This window comes from Panthera uncia, assembly GCF_023721935.1.
Source record: "Panthera uncia isolate 11264 chromosome D3 unlocalized genomic scaffold, Puncia_PCG_1.0 HiC_scaffold_8, whole genome shotgun sequence".
NCBI classification, from domain to species: domain Eukaryota; kingdom Metazoa; phylum Chordata; class Mammalia; order Carnivora; family Felidae; genus Panthera; species Panthera uncia.
The window spans coordinates 16,871,808-16,889,293 of NW_026057586.1; the positions used below are offsets into that span (position 1 = coordinate 16,871,808).

Genomic DNA, 17,486 nt, shown 5'->3' on the forward strand with positions numbered 1-17,486 from the left:
ATTACAAATTCACAAGTTTGGGGCGCCTGGGTGGCTCAGCCGGTTAAGCTTCCAACGTTGGCTCAGGTCATGATCTTGTGGTTCCTGAGTTCGAGCCCGAGTCGGGCTCTGTGCTGACAGCTCGGAGCCCGGAGCCTGCTTTGATTCTGTGTCTCCCTCTCTCTCTGCCCCTCCCCAGCTCATGCTCTGTCTCTCTCTCTCTAAAAAATTAACGTTAAAAAAAAACAAAACAATTTGCTAGCTTAGGTGGTTCTTAGAATTCCCAGGTTTGCCTTAGATTTACTTGTCAAGGCTGATATTTACCTCAATCCAATGAGCTTCATTTAACACAGACAGCTTACCTTTTCCTACACATGTCCAACAAGAACACGTTGAGTCCGGTTTCCTTTTCTTGCATCAATTTCAGTATATTTTGTACACAGAGACAGTTTTCAGATCTATATGGATTTGGAGCATCAACAGGGACCATAAAGCTGTTCCCAAAGTTTTCGTAACCATGTCCTGCATAATATAATAATCCTGGAAAAGAGAAAAAAGGGGTAAAAATTAACTCTAAATTGCACTCTGAATACGCATGCAGCACTCTTGTGCGGTCTTTTATTTTCTTCAAGTTAATGCAAGCTTATTTAAGAGATACCCAACTATAAACACAGTCAATGTTAACTAAGTTTGCACTGAAAATTATTTCGACAACAGTCTTCAAATACTGTATTTAAAATTTTTTTTTTTTAACGTTTATTTATTTTTGAGACAGAGAGAGACAGAGCATGAGCGGGGGAGGGTCAGAGAGAGAGGGAGACACAGAATCGGAAGCAGGCTTCAAGCTCTGGGCCATCATCAGCCCAGAGCCCGACGCGGGGCTCGAATCCACGGACCGTGAGATCGTGACCTGAGCTGAAGTCGGACGCTTAACCGACTGAGCCACCCAGGCGCCCCAAATACTGTATTTTAAACTGACATCAAGATGCTGTCCTGAACTATGTTTTAGTTCATTAAAATGACATATTTGTAACCAGTGGTATAATATGGAATGCAGATTTATCTTATGTTATATAAAAAAGAAAAAGGCTAAGGACTTCTTTGTTGACTCGTTTGTCTTCTCCATGAGACCAGGAGTTCCCCCAGGGCAGGGAGGTTATTATCTCTATCTGTGGATTCCTGGCACACAGCAGGAGCTTAGTAAGTTTTTAATGGATGAACAAATAAACTTATTTAGATGACTAGTAGCTACTAAATCCAGTATAGGAAATTCTATGGGCAAAAAAAGGAAAAACAAATCCCACAGGCATTTATATACATAATTAGTAAGGGCTATAAAAATAAAAACGTAGTCTTTAAAAAAAAAAAGATTATTTATTTATTTGGGGGGGGGGTAGGGCAGAGAGAGAGGGAGGGAGAATCCCAAGCAGGCTCCACGTGCTGTCAGCACAAAGTTCCACGTGAAGCTTGATCTCATAAACCTCGAGATCGTGACATGAGCTGAAATCAAGAGTTGGACACTCGACTGACTGAGCCACCCAGGTGTCCTTAAATGTAGCTTTTTCTAAGAAGGGAAGGAAAATCTGATTTCATGGATTACTACTTTTTTTTTTTTTTTAAAGATTTAAGTTTATTTTAAGAGAGAGTAAGAGAGAGCAGAGGAGAGGCAGAGAGAGAAGGAGGGAGGGAATCCCAAGCAGGCTCTGAGCTGTCAGCACAGAGTCCAACGTGGGGCTCAAGCCCATGAACCGTGAGATCATGACCTGCGCTGAAATCAAGGGTCAGATGCTTAACTGACTGAGCCACCCAGGAGCCCCATTACTACTTTTTCTTTTCGTTACGAGATATAAATATCATTAATTTTCCATCTAGAGTCTCTTGAATTAATAATCTCAAATTTACATTCATTTTAGTAGTCCATAGATGAGTCATTTCTTTACTGAGAAACGATACTCTAAAAACTGCACCAAACGACTCTGAACATTTTCTTGAAAAGATGTTTGTTTTGGCTGTAAAAAACAAAAAACAAAAAACAAAAAAACCCCCAAATATCAGTATGGGCTTCCTTATAAAAATATTTGATAGAAATATTTGTGAAGATACATTCCCCCTAGGCACGCAATCTCTAAGGCCCACTGATTTTGCTCTGTCAGCGTCCTGGATATGACGACTTCTTTCTACGGCTTTCTGACATTAATAGTAAAAAGGCGCCAAGCTGGGGAACAACAGAGAAGCTGCTCCCTGCACCCACAGCTCCAATTCCGAGCAAAGAATGTAGCTTCGAACAACTTGCTCCATTTGGTCCTCCAGGGCAGAACCCAGGTCTGTTTTTCTTGAACTCTGACTAAAATGAGAAAAACGGTTCTTTCATATGTAACATTTCAGGTAAAAAAAAATGACAAAATGGGGGGCACCTGGGTGGCTCAGAGAGTTAAGCATCCAACTTCGCCTCGGGTCATGATCTTGTGATTCACTGAGTTCGAGCCCCGCATCCACAGAGCCTGCTTTGAATTCTCAATCTCTCTCTCTCTCTCTCTCTCTCGAAAATAAACATTTAAACTAATGACAAAATGGGTACATTCATGTATTCAGTGTGGGTTTATTCTATCTCATCTGTGTCCTGCATGAAAGAAATGAAAGAGAAAAGGAAGACGAGGTTCCTGCCCCAAGGATCTTGCAACTCATTCAGACCTGCTCATGTTGTTAAAGAACACAGAAAGTCAGCACACAATGAAATATCATAAATTATGTGATTAAGGAAACCTTGTATGATCTGAGTAAGGTGCACGGAGGAATCGGTGTGAACGGAAGCAACCACAGGTGGTCTTGGGAGACTGGGTACAATTCGGAAAACCAGAGGAAGAGCAAGGGACGTTATGGAACGGAAACAATCCAGGCGTGGGCCTGGAATGGCAGCCAAGAGAAAGGAGACCAGCCTGGCAAGGAATTAAATTATCCCCGGAAAGAAGAGGGGCACTGACACGAGCATCTTGAAAATCGTGACACAGGGAGTGGATGTAATTCACTAAGGAATGAAGACTGAGTGAGTGAAAAGCCAGCCCGAAGAATGAGAGCAAATACTTGCAAACAGTAGATCTATAAGGACAACTTGTATCTAGAATACATAAAGAACTCTTCAATTCGACCATAAAAAGACAAATAGCCAAGTAAAAAATGGGCAAAGGATCTGAACAAACATTTCTCCAAAGAGGATAGCAAACAAATAAACACACGAAACGCAAAACAGAACGAGATCCCACATCACGCTTACCAGGACAGCTACAATAAACACACAGGCGTGAACATGTGTTGGCAAGGATGGAGAGAAACTGGAAGCCTCATTTACTTCCGGTGGGAACATGCATTGGTGCAAGCAAGCAGTCAGGAAAGAGTTTAAGCAGTTCCTCAAAAAGTTAAACGCAGAATTCCCATATGATTAAGCAATCGCAGTCCAAGGTGTATACAGCCAAGAGAACTGAAAACCTATGTCCACACAAGAATGTGCACACGAGTGTTCACAGCGGTGTGATTCAGAATATCACCCAGAGGCAACAACCTACGTGCCCACCGGCTGATGGATGGAAATGTGGTACATCCTATACCATGATTATCCAGCCATAAAAGTAACGCAATGACATGGACGAACCTTGAAAACATTATGCTGAGAGAAAAAAGCCAGGCACGGAAAGATTCCATTCTACAAAATGGCTCCAAAAGGTGAATCCATAAAGATAGAAAGAAAAGCTGCTGTTACCAGGGGTTTGGGACAAAGAGGAATGAAGAGTGACGGCTAACGGACGTGGAGATTCTTTCTGGGGTGATGAAAATGTTCTGGAATTAGGTGACTGATGCAAAACTGTGAATACGCTAAGGCCACCGAACTGTACGTTTCAAAACAGTAGAATTTATATACTTCTTTATCCAGTACAGGCACCCCTCACTTTTTTTTTTTTTTAACATTTATTTATTTTTGAGACAGAGAGAGAGCATGAACAGGGGAGGGTCAGAGAAAGAGGGAGACACAGAATCTGAAACAGGCTCCAGGCTCTGAGCTGTCAGCACAGAGCCCGACGCGGGGCTCGAACTCACGAACCGCGAGATCATGACCTGAGCCGAAGTCGGACACTCAACCAACTGAACCACCCAGGCGCCCCACCCCTCCCTTTTTTAAAGTTTGTGCCACGCCACTCTGCCTTTAAGAGAGACCCACATTATAGTGTCTGGTTTTGCAAACCAAAGGAATCTAAAGAGGACTTTGTTTAATGATTATTTATTTTTGAGAGAGACAGAGGAAGGGAGAGAATGAGGGGGGGAGGGGCAGAGAGAGAGACAGAATCCGAAGCGGGCTCCCGGCCCTGAGCTGTCAGCACAGAGCCAGATGCAGGTCTCGAACCCACGGACCATGAGATCATGACCTGAGCCAAAGTCGGACGCTTAACTGAGCCACCCAGGAGCCCTGAGACGTTTTGCTTTTATGAAAAAAAGGCAAAAAGCAGAAATGGCATTTAGCGTTTGTTTGCAGCGAGTCATTTGGAGGCAGAACACAGCCAAGCAGAGAGAGAGAGGCACCGCCGGCTCCTTCCCCGGGATCCACACTCAGCATCCCGGCAGCAAACTGCCAGACCTGAGCTGTGTCTGTGAGCATCTGGGTTGTATCTCAATGTATCTTGTGCATCCGTCAGCAAGATGTGTCCGGAGGTACCAGAAAAGGCTGTCTGGGCCTGGGAACGCTCACATCGCGGGAAACCTGCGTCCAAAACGGGACTCTCTTCCCCATCAGTCTGTTCACTGCTTCTAAAAGCAAGGTATGCTCATTTCTAACCTTCACGACTCTACCTCAGTTACTCTCCCTCCTTCCCATCTACCCACATCATGGCAATTCCTCAAGGGTTATCTCACGCTCAGGACCCTCAGCAGGTTATCACCTGGTTTCCAGCTTTCTGACACTTCGGTCTCTCCCTGCTGGGAAGCCGTGTGGCAGCACTCTCTGACACATAATCACACGCTGGCTTTTAGGGACACCTTACAGTTCTATGCGTATTTAATTTCTTTGGTAAAAATGCTCATAAGAGACATTAATCTTATACGTTTGTATAGCTTTCTCACGGTTCTGGAAATACGTTCATATACATGAACTGATTTTAATCCACGTAACAATCTTTAAATGATTTATATTCATATTTTATAGGTGACAAAATGAAAAAGATAAGTGATTTGCTTACAATCATACAGCTGATAGGTGTTCCAACTCCAAAAAACGCATTTTTAATTTTGTCCTCATTATATTAAGGGACTTAGAGTTTTGAGAGTATAAATCATGCTCTTTATTTTCCATATCTCCTTCGACACCTAGCATACTCCTTTATCTGTGCTACAGATATATTAAGGAATTCGGTAAATACTTTCGAATGCATTAATTAACAATGCAAACCAATCAGGAGAGAGCTGGATCCAGAGAACTTTCTAGAAAGGGCCTGATTTTCAGTAGAAACGGTACCATTTCTACAACTGATGTTACTTAAGACAGCCAACCAGGCAGCTTGAGTATTGTCCCCACTGTTCTCATTTGACACATCTGCCTCTAGCGAGACGTAACTCAGGAGAAGCAGCAAGTTCAAGGGAAGGTTTAAGCTCCGTCAACCAGGGTGACCTAAGCATGGCCCGTTATTTCAATGCCATACGTCCCACTAGGCAATCATTGAAATTAAGGCACTTACAGGAACAAAAAACCTTTCTCCGCCCCAAAATGACTTCTGGAAAGTGGAAGCATTTTGTATCAAAGTCTACAACCAAATAGTATGGCAGGAGAGTAAACATTTTTATGTACAACAAACTAGGCCAAATCATTGTATTTTCAGAATTCCATCTCTATTACTGCCAATTAATTTAATCAATTATCGCATTACTCAAGGGTAGGCATCTTTATAAAATGACATCTTTATAAATAGGCATCTTTATAAAATGACAAAAGTATTTTTTTTTAAGTTTATTTACTTATTTAAGTAATCTCTACACTCAACATGTGGCTTGAACTCACGACCCTGGGACCAAGAGTCGCCAGCCGAGGCGCCCCAAATGACAGGAAATTTAATGTGGTTACAAATATAATCCTGTCCATTAGACCTTTAGGGAATCCTGTTTCTTGGGAACATGATTTCCAAGGACATAGTTTATTACAGATGTTTATTCTTGCCTACAGAGAAGAGAATTGCCGAAACGGAGGACGGTCCCACCGGAGTTGAGCTGCAGTGCACCTAGCACGGTGCTCTGACGAGGACAGTCACTGCCACCAGCACTGTCACCGTCAGCCTACATAGCTCTTCCTGTGTGCCAGACGCTGTCTGAATAAAGTGCTTTAGTTGTATAGTTATCACCTCCTATAATCCTCGTATTTCTCGTAACCAGGCAGTTATATTATCACCCACCTTTTACAGATGGAAATACTGACACACTGAGAGGTTTAATGGTTCATGTAAATCCACATGACTAATAAGTGACGGAACTGGAGTCTGGATGCTGGCCAGGCCAACCACTGTGCTATACTCCACGGTCTCTTTATAAGCTGCTGCTGGCTTTCTAGTTAACTTTACTCTCAGAAAATATAAAATGTCAGTGAGCTGGTTTTCCATGGCTTCGCTACACTATCATTTAAAAAACTCCTTTTTTTTTTCTTCGAAATGAAACCTTAGGCTGAACCTTAATACATAAAAACATATGAAAGCTGGGGTTCTCTAACTGAGGCCTCGAGTGGAATGCTATCTGGTTCGAACCTCGCATCTAAAGATGCAGACAAACTGGAATTCAGGAAATGATACCGATAATACTTTTACTGTGCCAGGCACGGGGATAATTATTTTACCTTTATTTATTCTGCAATCACTTCGTTAAGTTAGTCTATCCATTTCATAAATCCTTTTCTGCTTATAAAAGTTAAATAGCTTAGTTACGGTTCCACACTAGTCAGCAGAAAAGCCGGAGCGCTGAGCACGAGCGAGCCGACTTAAGGCCCCCGCCTCACCACGCAGCTCTGAACTGAACGACTCCTCCAGGGTAAACGAGACTTGGCCATATTCTGACCAGACTCCAATATCCTTCTCCACCAAAGCACAGCTGAACCGCAGCAGGTGGAGAATGCAGGAAGGCACAGTGTGGAGGGGGGGGGGATTTCAGTTACTCTCTCTCATAGCCATCTACGTGTGACAACTAGAAATCTTTACCTTCACCTGTCTTCAAGGACGTGTAGTAGAGATCAGTTATTTCTGTTCTCAGAGGGTGTTTTTTAGGTTTATGTATGTTTTCAAAGTGAGTTACCTACTTTCTGTTTTGGGGCAACTTTTGCTTCTTCCACAAACCCATGGGCGACGTGATATAAAAGGGCATGAGCCTGGATGCATATGCTTTCCGTATCTGAAGTCGTTCATGCTGAAATTCTCCCACGGCTCTGCCTTGGCCTCCCCCACCCCACAGGCCGTCAACTGGAGGTGAAGGCGCAGTGCAGGTGGAAGGCCCTGTGACGCGAAGCCTCTGCCACACTTACGTCTGCATCAGATGTGCCTGATGCCTGGGATACGCACAACGCTTCAAAACAGAAAACTTTAACATTTATTTATTTATTTAGAGAGCCGAGAGCAAGCGAGCAGGGGAGGGGCAGAGAGGAGAGAGGGAATTCCAAGCAGGCTCTGTGCTGTCAGTGCAGAGACTGATGGGGGGCATGAACTCACGAACCGTGAGACCATGACCTGAGCTGAAATCGAGAGTGGGCCGGCCACTCAACCAATGGAGCCGCCCACACGCCCCGACGGTGTTTTTGTATCGGGGCAAAGCCTCAGCACAAGCTGAGCTCTTCTGGCCACAACTTTTTAATATTTCTGGGTTTCTACTTTACAGGCGCAATTAAAAGTTTTGGTGTAAGCTAGACAAAGGACTTAAAGCTAAGGTGACAATTTCAGTAAGAAATGAGAATGAGGGGCGCCTGGGTGGCTCAGTCGGTTGAGCGTCCGACTTCAGCTCAGGTCACGATCTCACGGTTCGGGAGTTCGAGCCCCGCGTTGGGCTCTGTGCTGACAGCTCGGAGCCGGGAGCCTGCTTCGGATTCTGTGTCTCCCTCTCTCTCTGCCCCTCCCCCAGTTGCACTCTGTCTCTCTCTCAAAAATAAATGAACACTAAAAACAAAATTAAAAAATCTTTTGAGCCTCATTAGCAATTCCACCGAGCTTACCTCATCATATCAGTCTCATTACAAATAAAAGGCTGAATTTAGAAATTAATCTATTTAGAAATTACTGAAGTAAAATAATTTGAAAGATATAAAAGCTTTCAAACGGGTACTTTTTTTTTTTTTACTTTTTTTTTTTTTAACGTTTATTTATTTTTGGGACAGAGAGAGACAGAGCATGAACGGGGGAGGGGCAGAGAGAGAGGGAAACACAGAATCAGAAGCAGGCTCCAGGCTCTGAGCCATCAGCCCAGAGCCCGACGCGGGGCTCGAACTCACGGACCGCGAGATCGTGACCTGAGCTGAAGTCGGACGCTTAACCGACTGAGCCACCCAGGCGCCCCTAAACGGATACTTTTTATTTATCACCAGCATGCCTAATAACAGGCCTGGAAATGCCACTTCCCTGGCAATCAAATGTGATCGCACTGCATCACAGTCCCACCCCCTGTGAAATACAGCCCAAATGAGCCCGCCGGCTGGCCTGCCTTTTGTGGCTATACTCATTAAAAAAAGTAAGTTACCAAAGAGATTACTTACTCCTGACAACATACTCTGTCTCTTTAAAAAATCTTTACCATATATGTGGTGTTCTTAACATATTTAAATGATGGAATGAATAAAATGATTACAAATTTACTGTTAGAATTTTTGTGGAGGTCCACCTTTAACTATGTTTGTACAGAGCTTTAGTTTACAAACTGTTTTTGTATGTTTCATTCACTAACAAATCCTTGCTAAATTCCAGTTCCCATTAAAGGATTAGAAAATGCCATGAAATAGTTAGAAAAAGGAAACAAACATAAAGAATGTACATTCGGTTACCTTTCGTACTACACACACACACACACACACACACACACACACACAGCAATACTGTACATATATGAGTATACAATTTGCCATTTGGCCATTGAGCTTTACTGTACTTCAGCTCTCATCAATAAAAACAAAATCACCGAAGACAGGAAAGAATTATTCTAATAAGAACAAAAATGTTTTCACAAGAGACATTAAAGTAAAGACACTGAGTTAGTTATTCACATGGAGCTACAGAACGAAGATCAAATCCATCGTCTTTACAAGAACAAAACTCTTCCTTCACTTCAACAACATGTTCACTTCAACAATGATCAAATCGGACCATTTTCTGATTTTTACCGCTTAACCTAACTTGTGCAACGAAGAGTGGCTAATTATAAAAACAAGACTGTAAGTATCTTACCATAAACTCCTTTGTCTAAAAGGAGTAAAAATTCATCCACGGCATTTCGCATCTCATACTCAGTGAGATCCAACAGTGAAACAACTTTGAAATCTAGCTGTCTTAACAAGTTGGTCAACTCGTACACATCCACCAAAGGAGCTTTGAGCTTGGGGTGTTCCCAGTAATTCATATTTCCTATCAAAAGAGCAACCTTGTCCTTTGCTGTTAAAAAAAAAAAAGAGAGAGAGGGGATTTAAAGGGAGGATATAAAGATTAAGATTAAAGTAAGACCTATGGAAATGGTAGAATTATAACAAATTGTATGCTTTACGAATTAAGATCTCGTTCTAATTTAATTTCATTTTAGAGGTACTACTTTATGTGGAAAACTCCAGTGAGGAGCACAGGCTGATAGACAACAGAGAGTAGACTTATTCGTGCTCACTCGGGTCAAGGCTATTGATGAACTGCATAGGAAGCCACATACTTGTACTGAGTTACAACAAAAGTAAAGAGTATAATATTCAACTAGCTTTTAGAGCAAATTTAAACAAGCAATGTTAGTAACTGGGTTCCCATCAAATTAGGTTCTGTTTTGCTGACAGCGGAAAAGGCTTAAAAAAAAAAAAAGCAAAAATAAATACCAAAAAGAGGAACAGGACAAATTCTCATCAGAGCAAGCAAGGGGAAAACCAAAGAGGAGAGAAAGGCAGGGACTTAACAAGAACTGTATCTGAATTTTCTCAGCTGATGTATTGTTTCCTTTTGGTTTCTTAAAAAGGTCATTTGGGTGACCTTAGGGATATGTGAAAACTTTTCGTATGAATATCTTAACAGTTTCTTTTCTGACCTCAGTGCAGAGACTCTGCTCAAAGGTGTACTCTTAGACAAAGAATTTTCCTATTTTCGAGGGGCAAAATGATCCACACCGATGCCTTAAAAAGTACCACCTAGCTTTATCACGTGTGTTGCTTGTCCAAAAACGGCTGTAGAAGGCTGGTCTTCAAAACTATACGTTTGCTAGTCGGGGGGCGGGGTCAGCGGTTAAAGAGTTGAGGCTGCGCCATGACAGCAGTAACTTATTACAATGTTTTTCTGGAGGGCTCGTATGTGCAGCACAGGTCATGGCAGAAATGTGACGGAGACACCAGGGGGCAGTGAGGAAGGTGTAACAAGAGCACTTGGCTGAAGAGCCACACTGGGTAGGACCTTGAGCCACCTCCCAACACAGGCCAGGACTTAGGTGACCAACCTCTGTCACTAAGTGCTACTAAGTAGTTTATTTATAAATTATGAATACGACTTCGATGAAACTGAAACAGGCACAAATAATCACATTGCTGACGTGATGTCTGCCATACGGAATAGAATTTCAGATGTTTCAAATCATTAAATTGATCTAAACTCTTTGGTGAAATTTCTTTTCTTTACATAGAACATTTAAATCTAATGTTAAGTGAGGTCTGGAGAAAAACTAGCACAAACTCCAAGAATGGGACTCTCTTACAGTGAAAGAAAACCCTACTTTGTGAAAAGCCCCAATACTTTTAGGTCATGGTATCTGTATTCTGTATTTACATTCTTAGAGATTTCTTGCAAATTGCTTATTCTCATGAATACACATATTTTAGAAAAAAAAATGATAAACATTAAAAAAATTTGTAATGCTTATTTATTTTGAGACAGAGAGAAAGTGGGGAAAGGGCAGAGAGAGAGAATCCCAAGCAGGCTCGGCATGGTCAGCACGGAGCCCGACACGGTGCTCCGTCTCACGGACCATGAGACTGTGACCTGAGCCAAAATCAGACTGTGACCTGCGCCAAAATCAAGAGTCGGACGCTTAACCGACTGAGCCATCCAGACACCCCTTAAACGTTTCTAATTCAGTAAAAAGGCGCTTCAAGTCCTAAACAAATGATAATCTCTTCTTTTATTCAAAAGAAAAAGGCCAATTATCAAGACTACTTCATATACAAAGACTTCAGACAAAGTTTCTATTGAACTGCCTTTAGTTCTAAAAATCATTGAAAAAGCAGAGGACACTCAGGATAGATTCCAACAGGAGGCAGTATAAAACTTAACCTTTCTTGGGTCTTTTTTTTTTTTTTTTTTTTTTAAGATTTCTTCTTAAATAAACTAGGTATGTACCCTTACACCAAAGTACCCACTCTAGAGCAATACTGTTACCTGACTAATCCACAGAAAGAAAATTTTCAGTGCTTTTTCCGGGAGCCCAGCAACCCTATCAGAATTTGGACCCATCGATACAGTGACAGTCTCAGTGCAATCTACCTCTAAGTGAGGGGAAATAAGAGAATGTCTGACTTACATGGTCCAGCCCAAATCATGGGTTCCCAAAGTTATTCAGGTAGTAAAGTGTTTGTAAATCACAGAGGTGATTCTGATGGAATATTATGATAATTTAATTCTAATACATGTTTTAGGCTACGTTTTATTGGCAAAACACAAGTATAAGGGATGTAACAGAAAAAATCACTAGAGTCTGGGGGAAAAAAGACCAGTTGTCAAACTGAGCATGTGTTTGCCAATGTCAATTCCTTATTCATTGGTTTTGTTACTTAGAAAGAACACCTGGTACAGTTTTCAGAGGGCCAGGGTTCAACAACTTGAGAACTCTGTGGCTTAAAATCTATGTATCAATAGTTGACCACAGCTCTTTCAACAATTTTCCCCAATGATAAGTTTTTAATAGCCAATTCCTAAAATGTCGCAGGGCATTTTCTCGAGTTTAGTGGTAATAAAGAGGATGGGTAAGTAAATCTTACCTTGCCCAATCTACTTGTGAATGACAGGTGAACTGGGGGGTATTTGGGATGAGAAGCAGACTGCAGTGGTCAACACAGAGATGACAAAGACCCATTCCGGGAATTGGTCGTAGGAAGGAAAAGGAAAAACCAGACTTCAGAGATATGACAGAGCAAAGAAGCGGTAAAATGCAAAGCTGGGGAGAGAAGAGTGAGGAATCAAAGACAATTTCAAAATAGCAACTACATAAGCAATTCATGATGGTTTTCAAGTGATAAAAATAAATGGAAGAAATCTTCTGAAGAAAAACATTTACTGTAAGAGCCACCCACAATTTCTTGAACACAAACCATTTATTGGAAAAAGGAAACATAAATGCCAGTTGATTAAACAATAGAATAATAAAACCACTTCAGAAAGGTATTTTAACTACATGATCCCAGGCATCTTCCAAAGCTTAACGCAATATATTCTTTAAAAAGCGACACAATGTTATAGCATTCGTTCCACATCTAATTATTCTAATAGTGTGTTACTCATCTCATCCAAAATAAATAATATTCAGGAGCCCCTGGAAAGAAACTTGACATAGATTAAGTGCTATTAAAAAAGAAAAAAAACAAAAAACACAAAACACAAACCTTTGGCTACCAAAAATGGAGTACTAGCCCCAAATCTGACAGAATCTTTTCATCTCCATGTCCCTCAAAATAAAGTCCAAGTCCATGCCTACCTTTACAGATGTGGTAGAAGAGAACCTCCGAGCAGCCACCCCATCCTTGCCCTCAGCAAGGCTCTGACCCCCGAATCTGGGCTGCCCTGTGATTCTCTTCGAACAACATAATTTGGCGAGACGATCGCCAGTTCTGGGTCTAAGCCTTAGGGAGTCCGGACGACTCCCGCTTTTGAGACCCAGCCACAATGTAAAGAAATTTAGCAACATGGCAAGACCAAATGGGGAAGGAGGGGAGGAGGACAGAGAAAGGGGGAGACAGTGAAGCAGGCCCGAGGCTGTACAACAGGAAAACGGGGGGCACAAGCACTCTGCCAAGGGGCAGCCACTATTCAGTCATTAGCTACCAGTCAAAAGCTACCACTTTTCAAAAGAACCTAGAAATCTAGATTTTTATATAGTATCTGATTAGCGACAAATGATTCTAATGGTTAAAAAATACTCTATGGGCCCCCTGCTCCCTCCAAAGGTTACCCAGTTTGTGCCATTTTCTCTGTGGCCTTTGGCAATCTGTTGCGGGCTACCCCTCGGTTTGAATTTCCACCTCTACGCTGATGATGCTCCTGTGTCTCTAATCCTGGCCTTCCCTTACAGCTCCAGATCCATACATACAAAGGGCTGCCACCGGCTGCCGTGTGTCTTCACCTAATGTGATGCAAATGCCTCAGACGGGTTAGGTCTCAAACGGATAGTCACCTATCCCCTGAATCTTGCTTTTCATTCTGTGTCCTCTAACTCAGTGGGTTGTATCGCTGCCCACCTAGTGGTCCAAGCAGGAATCCGAGCAAGCATGGTGACGCCTGTCTACTTTTTATGCCCTACAGCAAGGTGATAAGAACAGCTTACTGATTCTATCGCCTCAAGATCTTTTGAGTCTGCTTTGTCTCCTGCGTTCTCACTGGTACTATCTTAGTTCAGATTCTCGTGATTTCTTATCTAGACTACTGACTACTGCAACGGTCTCTTAACTTTCCTCCTAACCAAAAAAAGAAAGAAAAAAAAAAAAAAAAGAAAAGAAAAAAACCCCCAAGAACATCACTGCCCTCCAGTTTACTTTCTATGCCCGTACAAGACTGGCCTTTAAGAGAGACAACTCTCAGCCCTCTACCAACAAGTCTCCTTCCAATGGCTCGCGAGACAAACGGGGCTCCCCAAGGTCTGGTGTCTTCCGACCTCTCCCCCGCTTTCTCTTTGTGCTCTAGGGGACTGTGTGTTGTTGGCTGTCCCCAGAATACAACACACTGGCTCACTGTCTACAACTGTGTGCTTACGAAACTCCGTTCCGTCTGGCGGGTCCTTCTCTCCTTTAAAACGTAAAGCTGCTATTGCAGCCTCTCCGCTGCTTCTCCAACCTCCAACCCCACCAAGCGATCGTATTAGTATTCATCACTTCTCTGTAACGCGTACAAGTTTCTTGTTTACCTACTTGTTTGTCTGCGTGTTGCCAAAACAAAGAAATCCCCCCAGAGAAGCTGGCTAGGCCCCAGAAACTGAATTCATAATCTCTTTAAGCCCCATGTGCTGTAATTTCTTTTAGCAATATCCAAAATAAAACGTCTGGTCTCGACGTCATTTAAGTATTTGGAACAGCTGCCAAATTAAAATGTCTCGGATCCCTTCGTGATCGCCATTAAAGCGCCGCAAAGTCGTACTTTGGCCAAGCATTTTAAAGCTCTACTCACCCAAAGGCTGATCACCCGTTTGCTCTTCATGGTCTACAAAAAGATAAAAATGCAAGAAAGATAGGATGTTATTGTCGGTGATACAAATATCTGCAGGGTTAAAGATACACGGAACCAATGAGCAGCAGGATCGGCAGCAGCAAAGGACAGAATGTGGTTCCTAACGGCTAACCAGTAATTTTAAGATTTTCAGACTCTTGATAAACATACCTGGATGGGCAGAGTTAGACTCGGGACAGGGGACTATTTTCGGAAATTCAGCACCACGGCTGGGGGTCGTGATCTTTAACCGGCTGCGTAGAAACCAGTCTGAAGACGGCGGGTGGCGGCACCAGGCACCGGCAGAAGCGCCGAACAGTTTCTGAACGTCTGCCGGGTCCTGTTCTGCGTGCTTTAAATGTAACGGATTCAAATAAACCTCAACTCGTCTCGGAGGTGTATCTTTCCACCGTCACATAAATAAGGAATCCGAGCACAGGGAGATGAAGCAGCTGGCTCAAAGGAACTGAGCCAGTCAGCCTCGTTCCATAGTCCGCGCTTTCCGCCATCTGTATACCTAGAGCCAAATACCTCCCACGCCCAGGACCACGCGGGAGAAGCCACAGGGAAAGATGGGGCGGAGTCAGCGATGTGTCTACCGCAACACAGGGTAACTCTGTTTGCGTTTTTTAATTTTTATTTATTTATTTATTTATTTTAACGTTTTTATTTTTGAGACAGAGAGAGACAGAGCATGAACGGGGGAGGGTCAGAGAGAGGGAGACACAGAATCTGAAACAGGCTCCAGGCTCTGAGCTGTCAGCACAGAGCCCGACGCGGGGCTCGAACTCACGGACCGCGAGATCATGACCCGAACCGAAGTCGGACACTTAACCGACTGAGCCACCCAGGCGCCCCTCTGTTTGCGTTTTTAACAGCATATATAAAACGCCGGAGCCTGTTACAAGTTTTTAAACGTCCTCTTTTTCAAAACCTCACTTTGGGGGGCATCTTTTGATTCTTGAGGAATCAGGATACAATGAAAGAGGGGGCCAGGAAAATCTCCGAGGCTTAGCGGCGGTTTCTCATAAAAGTTTTCCCGAAGTAACTTTTCACGATGTTCACTGAACGGCAAGAAATAAGAGGCCAATTTAGGAAAAGGCCTCATTCGGTGTGGGTCTGGAGTCTGAAGCACAGTCCCATGAGACTCCTCAGCAGGACAGCACCCCCGTAAGGGAGGCGACCCGGTCTGTCTAATTTGCATCTGTGTAGGGGGCACAGCCCCGTCACTGCTCACAATGGCAGACGCTGACTAGTCAAATATGGGCACGAAACTAAGCAGGCTAGTTACGGTGCTAAAATAATGAGAAATGACCTGCCGAGAAGTAAGAGGGATCGCTGTAAATATTCAATGATGTAGTTGCCTCCTTCAGCTGTTTGTGTAAGGTTTCATTTCCAGATACTTTCACAGGCTCCATCACTGCCTTTCAGGATTTCAGGCCCATGCTGACGTCCCGTCTTGACGTGGTCCTCAGCATTACTATGTGTGTCACCACAGCTAAGGCTTTCCCGTCAGCTTTGCTTGTTCAGACATCTGATCTGGTCAGAAGTGGCCAGGGTGACGGAAACTTCTGCTGTCAGTCTCTTCATGGTCAACGACCGCCTGTATCTCTGTACAGCACCAGTGATCCTCACGCACACGGCTTTTGCTTCCGAGAGAGGCAAGCCACCCGACGAGCTCAGGTGTGTTCTATGAATTGAGCAACTCTGAACTAGGTCCCAGGAGTCTGGCAAGTTCGGAAACGTTACCCCCGTCATTCTTTCACAGACCGTTTCTTGCCTTTCAAATTAAAGATCACACGCTTCCACAGAGTCATGTACACAATGATAAAAATATACATTGATATTTTCTGTGGCTGCAGCACGCTTCTGTCTCTACGGCCTTGTAATCTAGAATATTTTCAATACTTTCGCTTGCATGAAATTATACTTCATAGAAGTACCAATTTCAATCCTCCACTGTATTACTTTAGTAAAGAAAAAAGTTTAGTAGTACCACTGTGGCCAAAGAATATCTACAGTACCTTTAAGTTGTTATGTTCAAGTTAACATTTTACATTTATATTACTCACCAGGGCATCCGAGATTATTTAATTCATCTAAAATGAAGTAAGAGAAAATAGATTAGTTTTAAATAACCAAACTGCCCACGTGGCACAAACAGTCAGACCAATCAAAGAGGTAGGCTTCAAGCTATTCAGGCATGTTCAGTTTAGAACTTTCCAAACACCTTCCAAGAGGAGGCGCGCAAGCAGTGAACACAGAGAAAGGCTGCTGGGGTCAGCGAGGACTTCAAAGTCATGACCGTGCTCCCTGAATGGCAAAAAGCTGAACAGACTCCTTCATGATGTGTTCAGAGTTTTAGCTTAGCTATTCTGGCCTTCGGGACAAAAAAGAGTCAAGGGATAGGTCTGTGGCCTCAACTGTAAACTTCCTGAAACTAAGAAACAATCTCAAATGATTTTTTTCTTTTTTAAAAAACTCTTACTTGTCCAACAGTTTGAGGTTTACAGAACGAATGTGAAGAGAGTAAAGAGAGTTCCTGTAAACACGAGTTTCCCTATTTTAACGTCTTGTGTTTAGTAAGGTGTATCTGTCATAACTAACGAACCACTAATATTCTCTCTCTCTCTCTCTCTCTCTCTCTCTTTTTTTTTTCCAGGACCCCATTCAGGACACCACATTACATTTTCTGATGCCCCTCTGGGTTCTTTGTTGTGGCAGTTCCTGAGCCTTTCCTTGATTCGACGGCCTTGACAGTTGTGAAGATTACTGGTGAGGTGCTTTGTAGCACCTGTCTCAGTTTGAATTAGTTGATGCTTTTCTCATGGTTAGACCAATGTAATGTGTTTTGGAGGTACAGTG

At 42.9% G+C, this 17,486-nt stretch overlaps 1 protein-coding gene across 2 annotated transcripts in view; it reads right to left on the reverse strand.

Moving 5' to 3' along the window:
- The window catches only part of MALT1 (MALT1 paracaspase), a 61,003-nt gene that overhangs the window by 10,791 nt on the left and 32,726 nt on the right, over window positions 1-17,486 (reverse strand). For both annotated transcript variants that reach the window (XM_049620278.1, XM_049620277.1), the window contains 4 exons: window positions 16,694-16,720; window positions 14,583-14,615; window positions 9,420-9,623; window positions 342-519 (listed from right to left, as the gene is read on the reverse strand). In XM_049620278.1, the coding sequence (XP_049476235.1) occupies window positions 342-519; window positions 9,420-9,623; window positions 14,583-14,615; window positions 16,694-16,720 (442 nt within the window). The remainder of the gene's footprint in view (window positions 1-341; window positions 520-9,419; window positions 9,624-14,582; window positions 14,616-16,693; window positions 16,721-17,486) is intronic.